Raw genomic sequence first — 20,708 nt, 5'->3', positions numbered from 1 at the left:
ACTCAATCAATGAAAACAACTAAAAATTAGAAGTTAAAAGTCTAATGAACTGGCAACCAGTTTACCCCTGTTTCCTTGAATATAGATCTATCCATCCTATTGAAGGCAATTAGAAAATACTCAAGTCTTGGGTTTGAAGGGTTAAGTTTCTGACATTAAGAGCACCTGACATAGTTCATGGGTTGCATATTAGCTTGCAAATAACTCTATTACGCATCCTGTCATTGGTCATTATCTTTTAGAGCTTGTAAACCAAAGACACACAAAGAAAGCACAGGAGTAATGAATGTTTGTTTGTTTGCTTGCTTGCTTGCTTGTTTGTTTGTTGTCTCACCTTTCCTGTACTTGCTCAGCAAATCCCATATGCTTCTTCTTGCATACGGATCGACACCAGCAGTCGGCTCATCCAGAATGACAACACGACTGCCACCAGCAAACGCTATGGCAACTGACAGCTTCCTTTTCATACCACCTAGCATTGAGAAAAATGCAAACAGGAACAGATTTAGTAATTTTTTTCTCTGTACAAGAATTTGATCAAATTTGTCACTACTTTGATTGCGCAAACTTGCCAGTAGTTTGTGACTATCATTTGCCACATGTAAAGAAAATTCCTATCCTTCAGGTAAGATCATGATGTATTTACTCATGTGCGAAACATCCTATTCATTGCTTGCGGTATTTTTCACATATCTCCTACATAATGTTTGGTTCATGCAGAACATAGCTGACGCAAACTGACACTATTCAAAGGAAAACATTACTTCTCAGACCAATGACAAAGTCCAAATATAATTCTGTATTTCTAATTCTGGTGACTTCATTTTCACTTTTTCTTAATTTGAATTGTTGCAAAGAGTTGTAGAAGTTGAGAAAAGCGCACACATACCTGACAGATGTTTTGTTTTTTCGTGTCTCTTATTTGGCAGTCCGACATCTTTGATCATCTGTTCCATCTCCACCTTTACTTCCTTGTTTGACATTCCCTTCAGTCTGGCATAGAACCACATGTGTTCTTCTACAGTCAGGCTGCAATGACAGTGAATTATTAGAAGTTATATTTTGTGAGTCATCTCTGGTATCATACAGTGGATGAGACATACATTTTTAAAGTTCATCTTTCCACCCCTATTTTCAAATATTGAGATCCAGCTTTGCTACAGTAAACAATAGGGTTGAACCAAAATTTGGTGGTGAAAGGGTTGGCAATGGAAATCAAAACTGGATGAAGCTCCATGTATCTTTAAGCTCTAAAATATAAACATATGGTGGATTAAAAAGTTTGCGAAAATCAAATATTTGAGGTTGCAAATTGGTATGAGGGGTTATTTGTGTAACAATGAATATCTGTCGGAAGTCCATATGATTCCATACTGTTGACAGGAATGAGATGTCCATGCCTAAACTTACTGATCAAACAATACATTGTGTTGAGGACACATTCCCATACTCTTCCTGATGGAGTTGATGTCAGTCTGGATGTCCTTTCCGTATATGTAGGCTGTGCCGGAAGTTGGTGGGAACAATCCTGTCAGGATGGACCTGTGGAAACACAAGGTGTGAGGTGGGTACACTGAGGGTTGGGAATATTCCGTATTTGACAGTTAGATACAATCTTCATACCAGCACTTTGATACTGACGGAAGGTGGCAATAATCAATAAATGGTGTTCAGCAACCTTAATTTTAGTAGCCTAGCATCGATTTTCACTTGGGGCCATGCAAAAACGTGTAGTGCAATACTGCATGGTGTTCCTGAAACACTTATTTTACCATATTACATCTATGTACCTATATATGCAAATCTGTGATGAATGGGTATTCTAATCTTACAATGGCCATAAAATAATTTCTGTGTCACAGTATAACCATCGAACATTGTTATGAATTTGCTTGTGGACAAAGTTTCACCTGTTCATCCCCATTCCCTGTAGTCAAGTCCACGTCACTGTTGACAACAATGGGTTTGGGCCAAACCATTGTGGTAAAAGGGTTAAGACTGAAGCAGAAGACTTTGTTCAATCTGGTGTTACTTAACTGATCACTTTTTTCATTCATGGACTAAAAAATGTATATTTATACCGCACAGGTTTTGATATTAAATTTCACGTGAACAAATACCCTCTACAGCCGAATACTGTGCATAGAACAGGATAAAGAAAAGTTCTCTAACCATAATTTGATACTCACATGGTTGTGGTTTTGCCAGCTCCATTATGGCCAAGGAATGAGGTGATCTGGTCCTCGTAGAAATTAAGAGAGAGTCCATCCACTGCCAGTTTTTTACCGTTTTTGTAGATTTTCACAAGTTTGCGAATGCTGACACCGAGGGGTAGATGACTGGGCTCTGCCTCAAAGCTAGTCTTGTCATTGTCTAGGACACATACAAGAGATTTGGAAATAAAATAGCAGGTCAAGCTGAACAATTTCTTAAGTGATACAGTAACAGTAATCTCTATCTAAGATCTATTTTTATCAGAATGAACAATATTCCACGAGGAAAACGGCATGGCACATCAGTTTTTGAATCAATGTATGAGTGTATAATACTACAGGAAGTGACCCTCTGAACACTTGTGCAACATTTATGTAATAATACCGTGGCTCATTGTATACGGATACAGTCTGTACAAAAATTAATGAAACTGCATGCTTTTCAGATGGTACGGGGTTACTAGTAGTTCATTTCATTTTGTGCACATAGCGAAAACATTTTGTTTGTTACGATGAATTAAAAAAAATCACATAGACTGGCACTTCCATTTTGTACATACGTTAATTTCTGAACTTATGTACTTCATAAAAAAGTCTTCATGTGAGACGCTTATAACAGAAAATTATTATCAAGAAAATTTCAATCTAAGGTTGGCCATGTCTGCTCACACTCTAGGCAACTATACCGTTAATGTACAATTTCCCTCACCTTGCTGCGGTTCATCATTTGTTGCCCTATGTCCCATCTCATAGGTAGGATTGTCAACTGTCATGTCCGTGTTGGTTCTGGCATTCTCACACCAGTATGATTTGGTCACTGGGAAATACCATGGTCTTGGCATGCCATACTGACCTAAATATGACACAAAAATGAAATCAAAACTTTTGTCACATATCCTGATTGTGTACTAATCTGATCCAGCTCTAGTGTATATCTCTCTGTGGTGAACAGTAATAGGAAGCAACTACCTTCATAGACCAATCACATGGCTTTCTTCAGGGAATTTTTTTTATTCAGTCCATCATCCAACAGGCATTGCCCAATTACAGGATGAGGAACCCATCACCCACTGCCTAATGGTGCAATGAGGAGTAAAATGCCTTGTTCAAGGGCACAACACCGTGTTGGAGTATTGACCTCACCATACTCCAACAGTGAGTCCATCACTCTGGACTTACAGGGTCTCCAACTTACAAGCCTGGGATAGTGAGACTGGTACCCCAGCCACTGCCCCATAGTGCCTCCCAAAATTTAACACTTGCGCGTCAGAAATGAATCTGTGTTGGTAATTGTGTCACATACGTTGCTGATAAAGATCGTTTTGTGTATCATATCATATTGCACCATTTAATGCAAATAGAGGCAGTTTTACTGAGGCAAATCTGAAACATGAACTTGGTAAGCTCAAGAGGAACAAAAATATATTGCCTTAAAGATGTACAGTCACCTGTAATCTAAATATGCCCATATATGGTCAAAGGGGCATTTCTTGGTATTAAAAATGCCCTTGTGAGGGTGCTGTTTTTAGAAGCAGCCACCCGCTAAAATCTGTGATTGGTTAGATTTTCTCTTTCCATGGTAACTGTGGCAAAATTTAAACAGGTGACAGTATACCTTTAATGCTGACATGGAAAAGCTTGACGAACTCTTGTAATTTTGATCACAAAAACTATCCATGCAGCAGTGATTTGCTGAGCAATGAAGAGCCGTACCTGGAAATACTGCTTCAATGTACCATGTGATCAGAGCATAGATACCGGCATCGACCCACATCATGATCAGCGACATCTGGAATGTGAAATTGCTACCGGTAGGGCTGGTCGCTATGTTATCCCACTGTAACCCATATCCCTGGATCTCATAGATGGCAAAGTAGGTACATCCAAATCCAAAGGCAACCGTGTTGACCAGGGCCTGTGTGTGAAGTTGGAAACAAATCATTGGTGTTGAATTATCAGTGAGTGGTACAAGTAATTGCATTTCTCCACCGGGACACTACACAGCAGAGATATCTAACACTGCAAAATCCACGAGCAGATTTCAGGTACTGAGAATCGGATTCCTGATAGTTCCAAAAACCTTGGCTTCTCTTCGATTTTTTAATGTGACATTTGAAAGAATTCTCATTGAATTTGACGGTTGTGATTTACACATTCAGTGCTTTGAATGACTTTGTTATTGCAGAATCGAGAGATGTAGTTGTGATTAACAAGAGGGCTATAGAAGTGTATAAATCAAACATCTTCATTTCACATTGTTTTGAACTTGAATAGATATTTAGACCCAGGGTTGAAAGTCACCAATGAGACTGCTGCTACATCCTGTAAACCTGAGGGCCTGAGAGACTCACCGCCAGGATCTTCTGGGCTGGACTCATCACATCTTCCCAGGCGCTGACCAAGACGTAGGGGACATAGGTGGCCAGGAAGATGATGCCGCCACATGCCGCCGCCAGGTTAGCACGGGAGAAGAACGTGCTGATCAGAAAGCAGAGCATCAAGGTGGAAATACAGAACGTGACCATGAAAAACAGCACCAGTGACAGATCACTGTACACAAGCAAGCCACCATACTGCAGGAAAGATAAAAGAAAGTATAAGTTTGCATGTTTTGTCACAGCAAGAACTGAAGGGTGTTGAGTAAGGGTTTTTGTTTTGGGACCAAATTGCTAAAAATTCAGACACTCTTTGAGATTACAAATGGACAGTAAAAGTTGACTTCCTTTGAAATTGGATGAAAAGTTTCCACAATCTACAGATACACTTTGTTACTGAAATGAATGAAATACGCAAAATATTGAGATCTAAATTTTTCATGATATCTGTGTTCACTGGGTTCATACTTCATCTATTTGTGATTTGACACAGACTCACCTGAATCAACAGAATCAGCAAGACTGAACTGATGAACATCATGATGAAACTGTTGATGAACCAAGCCACCCAGTGTACTCCGTTACCAAGCCCCATCACCTTCATCACCTCCTTAAGACGCCGTTCTTTCTCGTAGACAATGCTCTTGATTGTCATCGCCACGGAGTAGACCCATGAGATGACCATGAACATGGGTAACACAAACGACAGAAAAAAGATAAACCTGGAACGACGAAAACAACATCACATTGTTTGAATCAAAATGTGTTTTGTATTTGTTACATCAATAAAACTATAGCATTGCATTGAGATGACCAACATGAAGTAAAACATGCATTTGGCTAAAATGGAAAGCACCATGAAAACAGCCATACTGCAATTCAAAACCATTCTAGGGTGTCATGAGGCACCCTTAAGCAAGCATATGACTACCACAGGGAAGATTTTTCTCTTCGTGCATCTCTATAATAATACTTTCTTTTGTTCTTTGCCCTTCACTCTACAGTATAGATATAAATATCATGTACAAAGTCACAGTACAAAGAAGATATTCAACTGTACAACAAGCCTACAAAAACACTGCAACATTACGAGTGATACTATAATGTCTCCATAACTTATGGCATTCTCTGCATTTATTTTCACAACATCTGAAATTTGCTCCAGGGATCACCTCTTGATTTTTTTTGCACAAGTTGAAAAAAACTCACATGATATGGTTTCTATGTCTGAGTTCAGATACGATGACAATGAAACAATGTTGTTAGGAAACAGAGAGGTAAATAGGTTCACATTTCTGCACCCTACTTACATATCATCTATGTAACACGGGTATGGAAACTGTTGTACGTAGACACCAGTGTTCAGCTTATCCAAGTTTGCTGTAGCTTCAATGATGCCGTGTTCAACCATATCTTGGAGGAAGACAAAGCCCGACTGGATGTACTTCAAGTCAAAGGCAGGATTGGATCTTGGACCTGGAGTCCAGTATCTGAAAATATAGAAATGTGTGGCGTCATTGGCGTGCATGTTAAACTGCTGTTTTTCTAATTTGTAAACAGTTTGAGTAATTTAATTCCAACCATGTAATCTCTATGAAACTATTACAGCCATTGATCTTCAATTTTTAATGTTTTAAAAAGTATACATGCACTTTTCCTATTCAGTTCATAGCATTCTACCCAATGGAGCTTTTAGAACATATGCCTTTGCGTTGGTTTATCCTTATCGCAGAAATAAGATCATGAATGAGATCACAAAAGGAAACGGTTGAACTGAAAGATTTTGAAGTGGAAGTGATGACAGGCGATATGTTGGGCTGTAATATTGACATTCAAGTGAAAAACATCTTAAAATATACATATATATATCAAAAACTTAAAATATTCTTCCATAAAGAAGAAACACATTGACATGTTGCTGTGATCAACTTCTGTAAATATCAATGCTATGAACTTTTGTTGTGATGCCATGCCAGAAAAATCTGGCTTCAAAGATATCAATGTTGCTAAATTACTCTAGCCAGCTTGTTAGAATGTGTAACTTGCATCTGTCACTTACCTGTCTTCAAGCTTGAAAGTGCTTTCGATAACATCGGTGTCCATACGTATTTTGAAGTGAACATGCTTGGGGATGACGTTTGATTTTGGATTCTGGTCAAAGTTAGAAAACACAATCCCTGAAAGGAAACACATCAGTCAACAACCATGTAACAATGGTACTTTTATAATTCCATGACCTTTTGCACATTTGTCTGATTTTAAATTTGTTAATATAAGTATTTTGTATTAGACTTCTTTCTACGTCATTTTGTGACAAATACTTGAAATAAGTATGATTAAACATTCATCAAGAATATGACATTATGCTAATTCCAATAGTTTGTTTATCACTGACAAGAAAGTGATGAACTCAAAATCTTTTTTAAGTCAATCAACAGACAAGTTTAAATTTATGTATAAATACTGACCAGCCCATAATTTATTTTGTTGCATGAGTTTCAATCCCTGTGTGGCCACTTCTTCCTCTGTGTCATATCCAACAAATCTGTCCAGATTCATGCACTGCAAGGAAAAGACAGAAATAGTTAACTTGTGGGAATCACTGAGTAAAATAACATGACTCACTGTAAATTAACTGATTTCACATGTCAACCCATAAGATTATGAAACATGAAGTATAAAAAATATTGATAATTAACTTTTGAACGATTTTTAGAGACAAAACAGTAATTTGCAACCTGGCTACTAAAAGTTGGTCTTTTTGGACAAGTACAAGGTTTTGCTATACATTTTGAAAACATTAATACCCTCTTTTATAAAATATTAGAAGTGAAATAAGTTTGTTGTTTGAACTCAAGAGTATGTATATTACAGTTGACTATATGCTGACCAGATAATTCTTCAGGAATGATTTTAGTGACAACTGCTTCTTTATTTGAAGACTGTAAAAGTGTACTGAACTACAAGGTGGTATGCTTTCTGTACCCAGCGACACTTTCATTTTCGAAGCAAAGAGAATCTAATGCTACAATGCAGTTTATGGAACCTAAGATACACATCTGCCGGCACAACAGACATTTTGTGACAAACTAAGGATCCCTAGGTTTTCCACTGATCTAAAGATTCTGAACCTTTCCATCACAAAGCTAGGGGATCTTCTGACTTTTCATCAATAACATAGGGAATGCTGTCTAAGGAGGGCTACACCTTGCCACTAAGATACGATTGATCGCGTAAGTCTCACCATCATTAATGTATAGTTTACACAAATATGAGAGTGAGTATTTTGTGAACATAGTTTCTCTCAAATCTACCCCAGGTCAATATAAGAAATGGTTGACTGGTTAGAATAGTTACTTGAAATTACCTGAAGGAAATCAATGGCTGTGTGAGCCAGCTGATCTAGGACATTGATAGCTTCCAGCCATGTGTCTTTGTCTCTGAGAGTCTCATTGTAAACATCCACAAAGTCTTCATACCAGCTGTAATTTTTCAGAGAATCCTGGAGAAAGACAGAATACAGTTTGAAACCAACAAGTAATAATGAGCAGGTCTCTAAAAACATCAACAACAGAAGAATGTGGCAATACTCTACCATTTCTAAGTATTATCATTTCAAAACGCTTTCGGAAACAAATTTACTACGATTAGCTTTAAAATTTGTTGCTGACTACTACATAGGCTGCACAAAAAGAACAAAAACAAAGTGAGAAGGCCACACGAAATGTCAAACATACACAAATACGATAAAATTGACCACAACAGTTGAAGTACATAACCACAAGAAAAATATATAAAAGCCACTATGTGTGTAAAGTCAAATACATATCAAAACCTAATCCCGTGATTTGACCTACTGAACAATGTCATGAGTGAGGCACACTGATGAAAATGTGAGATATCTCACCGTAAAAGACTTTGGTAGTTGGGGCAACTCAGTCCTGTTCAGAAATTCAACGAGTTCTGGTGAGTATTCCAGCCAGTCACGGGACAGATCAACTATGTTCTGCAAGGTCTTGAAAGGCCAGCTTGCCTGAAGAAAAGATAAGAAAATAAATCATAGAGATTGAAATTTCATGTTAGATTAAGATTACAATAGTTGACCACAGATCCCCCCAATTCCTAGTGTATGATTCCATACACATCATAGAATATGATGGGATATACCAATATTGTAGAAGTAAGAGGGATATTGTTATTCATCCATGATATTGAAAACTCACCTTTTCAATGATTCTCTTAGCAGCTTTAGAGTTGGGTGAATAAGGCACGTAGCCAACCATCAAGGGTTTGAGTCTGGTCCACAGTATGCGTGTGAATTGGTTAGATTCAATGGACCGGAACATGGAGTTACAGAATGGAGCTGAAAATAAAAACGTGAACTGTCTTTACACCTCAGGCAAATCATGAAGCTGTCACGAAGCACATCATATGGTATACAAAGGAGGTCAATATGTCATGAAAAAGATCACGGTATACCAAGGTCACCAGCACGATTCTCTCTGAGGAATTTGGATACATAGTTCCTCCCTTTCTTTTTACATTAAATCTATCCATATCTTTCAGTCAGCACCATACTAGGCCATATGATACACCAAGATTCCAAAAATGGGAAGCTGCTGGGAATATTGTCATACTCCAGCAGGATGTAGAATCCTGCATGTCACATGCAGACACTAGGAATTACTCGTTTTTATTTTGGCATTGTGCTTATGGAGCAATACCTTTAACATATTACAAGGAACTTGGCAACATCCCATGCTGTTTACTTAAATTACACAGGAACTTCAAAGTACTAAAGTGCATGTTTCCACTGCTACACGAAAACACATAAAAAAGTGGCTTTATTGATGACAAGACTATTTTAGTGACATATAGATATGCTAGCTGGTGACTTCTTAAAAATTTTGGGACTGAAGTGATTCATAAAATGAAAATTGAGCCTTACTAGTTTCATTGTCATATTCATATTCATGTTCATTCTTCTCATCTTCTTCCCGTTTCATATATTTATCATATTCATCGGGCATCTCATTATTTTTGGAGTTGTCATAATCCCTGGTGATGTTCATGATATCCAATCCCCTTAATCCACCCAGTAATCCATACATCATGGTTCCTTCCATGGCGTCGGATTGATTCCCGCAGAGGCCAAGGAAGATTGACTCCATGGTCTGGTTGGCAGAGAAGCCCTGAAGACCGTCCGATAGCTTCTCAAGAAGTTGAAACTGGAAAGAGATTGAGAGAGAGAGAGTCTTTTGGTCATACAGCATTACTGGACAGGTATAATGAATGTTGAAAAGAGAATTGCCAAAAACACCAGAACAAGGATTGGAAAATATATCATGGTTCCTAAAAACATCTGACAAATACTTCTGGCAGGATAGAATTTGTTATCATGGGTGCATGCCATGAATTTCCTTCGCATGAGGCAAAATCTTCTGTGAATCACAACCTGAAAAATCTTTAGAGGAATGAGTATTTATGTTTTGAGTTTCTGAAATACTAATTATTCTGTAAACACACTTATTCTAGAGTCCACTTAGTTTGCTTGTTCACATAAATGATCCAGATCTTGAACAGACAATGACAATCCTGTACACTCAGATTATCACAGGAAACACAGCAAAGATGTTAATGGTGAGCTTGTCTCTGAGTCTGTTGTTATCCAATGTCAAGTTTATACACCAAGTTCTCATAACTGTCTCTTTTCTAACATTTCTTTAATCTAATTGGCAGTTATTTCAATGCAGCTTCTCCTGCATTTATCATCACGACAACAAACAAACAAATAGACATGGTACAAAAACTTAAAGGTCAAGTTCTTTCCTTGAAACAAACAGACATGGCTGATATGTACAAGAGCAGAATTCAGCTTTTTTAAAATAAATTTCACTTTACCTCTGAGTCTATCAATTCTAGTCTTGTCCGCAGTTCATTAAATAATTTTTCATAATCTGTGTTGTTCAACTGAAACATAAAAGAAAACAGCATGTCTACATTGGCCAATATGAAAAACATTGTGTCTACTCTTCTCATACATTGATTTTTCATACAAAGAGCATGGGACAGCAGAATGAGAGCATATGGGGGTTAGAATACAGGAAATGGACGGAACAAAGGAACAGAGAAATTGATAAATAGATAAACCAATTGATAAAGATGCAAAGACAAAGCAATTTACTCAATTTGAACGTCTTTGTTTCTGACGTAGGTGAGAGAATATGCAATTTTCCTTTGAAGTATCTGTTTTATGAAATTTCAAATCATTTTACACCTGACAGCAAATGTACTGAGTGGTCCCCAACATATCAAGCAATCAACTTTTATTAACCGTGTCTGAGTAGGGGTGGCCCGGAATGTACACAAATTAATATTTAACCCTTTCACCCCTATTTCCCTGTCTAGAGGTCCAACTTTTCTGCAGAAAACAATGGGATTGGTTCAAACCACACTGGTGAAGGGGTTTAGCTACTACATAGATTACAATCGTCCATTCAGATAGCTACAAACATCTGGAGAAAATGAACCAAAGACGTACACAGGTACTGAGTATGTATATTACCTGGTTTCTGATATGTCCGGCCAGTTCATCAGCAAGTTCCTCAAGCTGTTTGTCAGACAGCTGGCACAGCTGATCACTCAGTTCTTTCAAAGTGTCTGGGTCACTCATGTCCACGTATTGACCCAGTGATGTGGTATTACACACAATCTCTCTCAGATTGTCTTGATCAACTAAAGATCTCAGCTGCAAAGAATGAGGACAGAGATGATAATAAGCTGTGGAAAATTAACTAACTTGTTTAAGAATACATGTAAAATACATTCTTCAGAATTTGACGAATGAAAACTGCAGCACTTAATGTGTATTAAATGGAAAAAAATAATTATTCATGAAAGTTCCTTGGTAATGAGAGAGAGAGAGAGAGAGAGAGAGAGAGAGAGAGAGAGAGAGAGAGAGAGAGAGTGAGTCATAGTCACAGAAAATAAATGTGCATTTCTTTTCATCTATCAGTCATTATGGAAATGGTTGTACGACCCTTATTTCTTATTTACCTGTGATGGGGTCAGAGGACTGTTTAACAACAAATCTGTGACATTTTCAGAGAGGCTGATATTCTGCTCCAGGAATTCCCGTACTGCATCAGTGTCAGACAGAAGATCAGACAGAGGGAGACCATCTGCAACACAAAATTCAAATTGTTTTGAGTTAGGATTACAACATGGATACTACAGAGGAAGTTTAGAAGACAGGGATTTTATTTATGATGATGATGATGATGATGATCATGTAACAACTGAAATATACTCTGAGAATTAGACAGTTGCTTGACATTATTCCAATGCTGATTTCAGGATGACTTTTTAAAAGTAATCCTGAAAGCCATTACTCCATTTGTTACTTGTTATCAATAATCCTCAACAGTGGGTTTCCAAGCTTTTTATTTTTAACATTTGCACACAAAGAGTGTTTTGAATATCAATGACTGACCTGTTAGTGTTGAGATGGTATCACCCCAGTCTGCTTCACCGTTGATTGCAGATAACTGGAGAGAAAAGAAATAAAGTGTGAATTGCCAATTTAAGATATGGAGTGCAGGAGTTTAGGTTTATGAGTATTCTTTGTTGATATGCGTCATTTTATTGATACACTCAGACAATGCTCATTTCTCTGAAAAATCGCCAGTAACACTTGAAGTATAACAGTTTAAAACATTTTAATCATGCATCACACTTCATTAGAATTTAATTTTTCTGTACGCCGAATTTTTCTTTGACTAGAATTAATACTGTCACCAAATGAACTTGTTGTATGTCCAAAATGATGGGTTATTGTATATTTCAATATTTTTTATTAGTCTTATATGAGTTTATATTTTTTTAAGTGTCGATAATGTACATTTCAAGATTTTTTTCATAAATCTACCCATGATGTGCATTTCATTTTGATCTATTCAGATCAGACACAGTTTAATGTTTTCACTCACTATTCTTTGATAGGTTTCTTGATTGTTGAGTCCCTGAAGCCTCATCAGCACTATCAACATATCAAACATGTTCAAGTCACACAGTTCATGCTGTACTTCTCTGAGTAAGGCATCGTTGTCAATCTGTAACAGATCTCTGAGGGTGGCCGTGTCACTGCACAGAGCTGTACGCCAGTCTTGATCTCCAAGGATTTCCTGGAACTGAAGCATATTAGACACCGTGTAGCAGTACCGGAAATCAAGTGTTAGTATTCATAAAAATGCCAGAAAGGAAAAACCTGATACTCTCGTAGGATCTAAAACTGCAGAAAAAATAATTTCCCAGATGAGGTGTGACTTAGCATCGTCCTTTGTGCAATGCTATGTTGTACAGATACATGAGTAGTTCAAAGGTCAACTGGGGCTGCTGACAGGGACACTTCTGAATAACTGGTGATAAATAAACGGTCAACTTCCTTTTTTTGGATTTATTTTATGAGATATTGGATATCAGGAAATGGCCGAGTCATTATAAATATATTATACACAGCTGTCCTGATTATCAGCATGCTTCCCACACGAGTACTTTTGTTTTCACATGTGTACTTCCCTAAAGAGGTTCGCTGCTTAAGTTATCAATTTACAAAAGTCTGAAGTGAAAATGAGTTGTTGGCCATTAAAAACAAAAGACATGGCAAAACGCAAACACTGGTGGCGTTCCACTCCAAGTCATGTATACATGCATTTTTTAACAAAATTAAGTCATAGACCTCGCTCCTGGGTCTATGATTAAGTCAGCACTCCACCGTACGCCATTCTGTATAAGATGAAAGAGAGTGTAACTTTATGCTCTATCAAAACATTGGAATGGTTAGTATGACGAGCTGGAATATTGATAAACTATGGTGGCAGTGGCACAGGTTTTTCCACCCTGAACAAATTCATTGCCTTGACTTTGTTTTTGCCGTATCAATTGGCAAATGAACTTGATCTTCCAATTTTTAGTAGAAGCATCCCACTTTCGAGGCCTGCACTTACAATAGGATGGATTTACAATTGTATAAAGCACATGGCTTTTCTACTTGTCAGATATGACCATCACGTAAAGCTGTTGTGGCCTGAGTACAAATAGCCATCTCACAGGTCACAAGGTCACTGACTGGCACAGTGCAGGGACAGTGACACATGCACGTGATTAGCATACCAAAAGTACAGGTATTTCAACACACCTAGGTTCTGCATGGTTTAACAAGAGTATGTAACCTTTAACCTCTTCATACAAAGCCAGAACAACGTCACTGGCCATGAGAATTTGGGATGACTAATAATCTTGAGTGTGCAATAATTTGTATCGGCAAAAATGTTAGGTAGCTAATAGAATGTACCGTTTCATGACATGCATTGTGCACTGCATGATAATTATATATACTTGTTTATATGGGATTGCGTTTCAAGTAACATGGCTCAAAAATGAAGGGCAGGCTAGCTGCAAACTTCTTCGATATACTTTTGTCTTTAGCTTACTCATAAATTTATGTGTTGGTTTTTTTTTTGAAAATGTGAAAAAAGAAGTTTAGGGCTGTGATACAAAACTTGGTTAGGTTGCCAGATATAATACAAGTTCTTTTCCTTGGCCTTGTCCCCTCTTTTCAAAGTTTGCATATCAACAAAACCTATTCAACAAAACCTAGGTACATTTTCAAAAACATGAAATGATGTATTTTCCTTCAGAGAAACTAAAAGAGAAATGTTCACTAAAAATTGGGTGTAAAATGAGTTGGGAACTCATTACTGAAAAAGCAAATATTAGAACTGGTCGGTACAACTCTCAGAGTCTTGACAAGATTTATGGTGACCCATTGCCCTTGTAACAAACAATTTGCTGACAACTGAACTACAGATCTATATACTCAGAGTTCAAGGAACTAAATGGGGAAAACTTTGAGACAAAACTTAAAAAAGAATTGTAATCCTCTGCTATTTTTGCAAATATGAACATGGCTCTCTCACAAGAATGCATTTCTTGAAAGATCTTACGAATGGTTGTGGAAATACACATTATGGCAACTGTTCATGCATGGAAAACTTTGATTAAAGTCGCGTGGCTGAAACTGGCTCCATTTTTTTCACGAACATTTCAGACTTTCTCCCTTATCTGAATCTTTTTGAAATAGAAATCATTTCTGTCCGATTGAGCATGGGTATGTTTCTCCCCTCCCCCTCCCCAACACACACACTAAAGGTTACGCACAGCGGATGTTTAGCCAAAGGCAGGTCTATTGTGTTCAGCTTTCAGTCTTCCATAAAGGACTTATAAGTAACCAAGGCTGCAGTCTGCCCTTCTGCAGTCTTGACAAAAGGAGCTATCGACATTATTCCTAGTCTGCTTGGCTTTGGAACGGAATGCAAAACAAAGTAAAGTCTGATGTTTATCATACTTCAACAACTCAGAGTTCTACAGAACACTAATAAGCTTCTACTCAAAAGTTTTACGACACAGACTCAGAGAAAAACATGAGACACTTAAAAAGTAACTACCCCTCTAATTGGTGTATGTCAGTATGACTTTGAATTTTGATTGATCCCTATTGAAATTCAACGTAACTCACAAACACATTTCAATTTCAGACTTTCTGTTTGCTTCTTTGAAACAAATACTTACATCTTTCCTTCCTATGTTATTCAAGTATTTGAGTCTGTCAATGTTTAGTTAGAATTCCAGGAGTGGCAACCTGTTTGGCCACACGGTCACACTACTTCAGCTGACCACATAAAATCGACAGACTGCGCAGTTTGATCCTTGCATCACAAATGAAGAGTGATTTTGTTTTTACAGTCAATAAATTAACTTTCTCATCAGATGATAACCTGACCTAATTTACAATGTAAATGTTCAAATACTGTTTCATTACAATGTAGGCGGCGTCAATAGGATACCATTGTGGAATTGTTGAGGGAATATATAGTCCTAGTAAACATCTGGGTTTTAAGTCTATACAAGATTTTTGAGAAACAGTCAGGAATTTGTGAGTATGTATTTGAAAATATCACATGGTTCCTTTCTGAAAATCAAGCTCAGCTCAAGGATCTCTCAAAGTATAGTCTCAGATGTATATGCTTAAAGGTCTGGTGAAATGGTCCCGTTCGTGTGACTGAATATCTTCCAGGGGGTCAATACTATTACACTCGCAATAGAATTGCAACCTAAAAGTACGCGCAAGTGTTAATTTTTTGATATTTCTATACGCAACTTTCATGGGGTCATTTTGCGACACTCAGGTCACGCCCATAGCGGGGATAATGGTTGGCCGTCTGTGACGTCACAGGTGTGTTCATTTACATCGAATAGCGGTCCAACGCCGCCTTATCTCTGCCAGGTATCCGCTAACAAACACTGTTCGGGCTGCCCATTTGCCACGTTCGCCAATGCGAATCAAAATCCGAAGTGGCGAAAAAAAATCGATCCTAATTTGCCACAGCGGCGAAACTGATTTTTGTTTAAAAAATATGGTAAAATAAAGAAAAAACGTGGGTTTTTTAGTCTTTTGTTTAATCTGCGCTTCTCTCTCGGTGATTCGCAAAAACTATGTCTACTTCCGTATTATTGCGTTCTTTCAGGCGTACGTATTTGCAATTGAGCCAAGTCTCGCGAGAGATTTGACGTCATGTAGTCTAGTGTACAGCATGCATAAATCGCTCTCGCGAGAATTGAAACTTCGACACACGCAATCGAGCCCTCGCGATAAATTTGAGGTCATTTTGTCTAGTGTGCAGCGGGCATAGGAACGCTCGCTCGCGAGAATTGAAACTTTTGCTATACATAGCAGACATACGCATTTTAATCGAGGCAACAAGGTTCGGTGTTGCAGTTGATTTACATTGCGGTCTAGATGTTCTGTGTTGTGCATTTTAATCACGGTCTTCAACATTCCATGTTGCAGTCGATTTGCATCGCGGTCCTCGTGGTCCGGTATTCGCCGTTGTTCTTCAATTTAATTGCCGTCCCAACGACGCGTTCCGTGTTGTTGTCGATTTGTATCAAGGAGGACTCTACCTCCATGATTTGTATCGCGATCTCTACATGCAGCTGATTTGCATCGTGGTCCCAACCAACCTTCCGTGTTGTGGTTGTAGTGCATTTTAATCACGTTCCCATTTACGTTTTAAGTGCATTTTAATGGCAGTCACAACGTTCAGTGTTGGTGTTCATGCTGTTGATTTGCATTGAGGTCCCAACCTTCTGTGTAGCGAGTAGCGAGGCAGGCTCAGCCGAGGGACCGTGGCCGATCGTACGAACCAGCAGAGACAAGCACATTATGGTTCAAACCCGGGGGTTCAAACACTCAACACTTGACGGGAACTTGAAAAAGTTTACAGTTTAGCCGTCATGTTCTTGCCGCTGTCACAGCCACCAAAAGAACAACGTTCTCCCATAGTGAAGGAGGACACAGTCCTGATCATGTAAGCGGAAACCCTAGAAGTTACCCCCCGTAGGGAGCTTACGGAGGTGTGAAATACTTTACTTCCCGTTATGAGATACGGCGTCGGGCAAACTTCGGAAAGCCGAAAAAAGTCGACTGGAGAGGCTCGGGGGACACGCCCACATTGCATTTTTCTTTCACCATATTTCATAATCACGCGCGCTAAACGAAAAAAGAAATGAATGTAACTGTTTTATAGACCATCAACTGTATTTCTGTGATTTTGCAACATGGGCATTTAACCAGACCTTTAAGACATAGTGGATACCATTCAAAATGCATTTATGTAAGTTCTGAGTTTGGTGTCTACTGAGATAAGTGCATGTTGCATGTTGAAATTAACAGTCACATTTAATAGATGGGGTCTAGGCCACTGTGATCCTCTATCTTGCCAAAACTGAATGAACACTGAATAATTTTACAAATGAAAATAATTGGGAAGGGGGGGGGGGGGGGGGGGGGGGGGAGAGGAACATTTCCTGAACATGGGATACCCCTCCAAAAATAACAATGTTTGGAACCAGTTTTCTTGAGGTGCATTCCTTATTCAGTAGTTCTCGGCAATCACAGATAGATTGATTTAGTCTACAGTTGGAAGGTAAAGTACAAATAAACACATGTCAACATTGACATGGAAGTATACATAGCCATACTGTCTAGCCAGTCTGTACTTATTTTATCCATGCTTTTCATTCTCTGACAGCTGTTAAACTTCAAATACAAATCAGAGACACTCAAAATGAAAAACTGACATTGCCCTTTTCCTACATCTCAGATACACTTTTCTTGTCCTGGTCTAGCCTCTACGTAACATTTGGCTTATCAGCAACAATTAATATAATTAGACATCATTTTATTTAATTTTGTAGACTAAAACCTAAACTTTGCTCAATGAAACTTTTACGCCATTTCCTTTCAAATAAGAAATCAAAATATGGGGTCGCTGTGCTAAATTTGTTACTAGAGAAACAGATATCTTGATATTTAGTAATTTACTGACATATGAAATTCAAAATGGCCGAAATCCCTGTGTTAACTCTATGGGTATAAACGAACTTTTTGATATTAACCAAAATAAGACTCAGTTACTCCATGAGCCTCCACAAGTGGTAGAGTAAAACATTTGAGAGTATGAATATCTGTTGAGGTACACTGTACCTAAACTCTTTGAGTGCCAAGGTCAAATAGCGATTGTCGCCTTATCATGTGAACACCGGTCAATAATTTTTGCTAAAATTTAGATAAAAATCTGTAGCCCATGAAATGTGATATTTATTTGGTCCAAAATTATGAAAAAATGACATAAAAATTAATAAAATTGGTATAATGTTGCACCATAATTTTTGGCGGGAAAAATTACAATACTCAAAGGGTTAACAATAAACTTGCATATTTGAAGTGCCAACATTTGTTACCTTTTTAGTTCAAAACGCTAATGAGTGAATATGGTTCTGAACTACCTACTGACCTTTTCAATATGCAAATTGCATCTGACATTTAACAAAAACAATTATTGCCAGGCTATCATCAGTTGACACAGTTTTTACTTGATCATGGAGAAGAGGTTTCTCAAGGGAACTCCTTGAAAACATTCCCCCTGATATAAATATCACTGTTCTTTCCCTGCAGACAAGAAATGACATACACCCAGCCCTGGCTTGTCAACATTTTATGAGCAGTTTATATTTTTTTAATTGTATTCTCATTGGAAACCATAGAATACCTTAAAGGTTTTCATGATGAAAAAAGCTAATAAATTGGTAAAAATATGATAAGGCAAGAGTATAATTGAATGTCATAAATATATGGATGTTAAAAATTAAAAAAAATTTAAGGTTAATGTTTGATTTTTGATCCTTTCTAATCCTTGTTTGATGCATGCATGTATAAATATGTTTTCCCGCTTTACCTAATATTGATTAGGTATAATATGCATATTGCATACTGAAACGTAGGCTTGGGTGTTCTAGTTTTATTTACCTTCTCCGGCGTCAGGTCGGCATTTCCGATAGCATCCATTACATCTGGACTTAACTGAACCTGTCTCAGTTTATCCGGATCAGAGAGAATACTGCCCAGCGGGAAATTATCTGTAAAAAAGAACGCAAACACACCGATAGCTAGTTTTCATTTACTGAAGAGCAACTCTCTGATAAAATGTTCACATTAAGGTTGATGTTTGATCTGACAGCGAGAAGCACTTAGCATAATTTGCCCATTTTCTGACAGAAATAAACAAAACCAGTCACAATTTTGTGTTCAAATTTACAAATATGCAGTAGTAGACCAGACATAAAAATGTTTATTCACAATAAGCTGAGGAGAAATAATGGTAAATGATTGTTTTAAAAGGAAAACACTTTTTGTAAAAATTTCAAGTAAAACTGAAATCTATATCATTGTTCTGGGATAGAGTAGGTACACACAAATCCACAAACATTGTAAGGTGGCAAGAGCAAAGATTACTGAATGTAGACAGAATTTCACAACAATCACCATGAATCTAAGGGGTCATGAGGGTTTGGATTAGTGCAAGAGTACATAGCTAGGGGAACCTCATGATAAACAGTTTTTAGTAAGGTGTACATCCACTCATCTTAGCTTGCCCAATTTTACAGGCAGGCGTTGATGGTTGATCTCTATGGAAGATGTGCGAGGTCAACAAAGTCTCTGGACATCATGCAACTGACAATCGAGAATCACTTTCTTATCACTTTCACCTCAATGGTTTTACAAAGTCCGAATGGTTTCCATGGTAACATTTGAACTCTATACAGGGAAATGAGGTTGGACAATAAGGAATATGCATTTTCAAATGTAGACTCAATAAAGGGTAATTTAAAAAAATAAAATAGCCTGATCACTGAGAGACACTACACAGCATATTCTACATCAAATGAAAATGAGAAATTTGTATTAAACATGATACTACACCTGGCAAAGGTCGCGTCATATTCCACAATGATATCAGGTCCCACATCAGAGTCTGGTTTGATACAACATCCTGTAGAGCTTCATAGAACTCTGCTAACCTAAAAGTGAAGTAAACCAAAACAAATTTTTAAAAAATACCATGTGAATCAACCCGGGGGAATCAACAGGTACATCCGAAAATTCACTCTTCATAATATCAAACATGACAAAAATATATCAGTAAAGCAATACAATTTTAGAAATTTTTTTTTGGCAGTTGCAGATGTTCTACTGGTTGAGAAATATCTTGATGTGTTTTACTCTTTCTTTGCATATAAAGAGCAGCACAAATATGGAGGAGGGTGATACAGCAAAACAGGGGTGGGGAAAGATAGGAAAGGGGGGAGAATAATATGGCTTCATTCTCCAAGGTTCATAATTCAAATAATTGTTGAGTCCAAAACCACAACTTTTCACTCTCTGGATCACTATAAAAGTTATGTTCCAGGCCCTTTTGGTCAGTCACTTTACAATGGAGGACTTGGAAAGACTCATAGAAATATTGGCTTCTCTTTGAAATAAGTTTGGGCAAACTTCCTTGCATCAGTGTGATTGAGCTTAGGAAACTGTCTGTATGAGGTTAGATAGCAGTTTTGACACCTTGGAACTGCCATTTTGGCAAAAAACCTTAAAGGGGCGGGTTTTTTATCAGATGTATATAAGAGCAAATTGTCTAATGTGCACATCTTTCAAAGGAAA

General features: G+C 37.7%; 1 protein-coding gene across 1 annotated transcript in view; it reads right to left on the bottom strand.

Annotated features, from left to right (window-relative positions):
* The window catches only part of LOC139138517 (phospholipid-transporting ATPase ABCA1-like), a 60,432-nt gene that overhangs the window by 27,548 nt on the left and 12,176 nt on the right, over positions 1-20,708 (bottom strand). Inside the window, 22 exon segments of the mRNA XM_070706922.1 lie at positions 335-472; positions 890-1,029; positions 1,411-1,542; positions 2,190-2,373; positions 2,923-3,066; positions 3,927-4,128; positions 4,565-4,786; positions 5,088-5,310; positions 5,899-6,078; positions 6,648-6,765; positions 7,057-7,150; positions 7,956-8,090; positions 8,496-8,621; positions 8,812-8,951; positions 9,537-9,816; positions 10,490-10,558; positions 11,154-11,336; positions 11,645-11,769; positions 12,081-12,135; positions 12,577-12,777; positions 19,017-19,126; positions 19,971-20,068. Coding sequence (XP_070563023.1) covers positions 335-472; positions 890-1,029; positions 1,411-1,542; positions 2,190-2,373; positions 2,923-3,066; positions 3,927-4,128; positions 4,565-4,786; positions 5,088-5,310; positions 5,899-6,078; positions 6,648-6,765; positions 7,057-7,150; positions 7,956-8,090; positions 8,496-8,621; positions 8,812-8,951; positions 9,537-9,816; positions 10,490-10,558; positions 11,154-11,336; positions 11,645-11,769; positions 12,081-12,135; positions 12,577-12,777; positions 19,017-19,126; positions 19,971-20,068 — 3,299 coding nt within the window.

Source organism: Ptychodera flava, chromosome 8 (genome assembly GCF_041260155.1).
Source record: "Ptychodera flava strain L36383 chromosome 8, AS_Pfla_20210202, whole genome shotgun sequence".
In the NCBI taxonomy this organism is placed as follows: domain Eukaryota; kingdom Metazoa; phylum Hemichordata; class Enteropneusta; family Ptychoderidae; genus Ptychodera; species Ptychodera flava.
The sequence above is the reverse complement of the archived record's forward strand: the minus strand, read 5'-3'. Positions and strand labels throughout refer to the sequence as shown.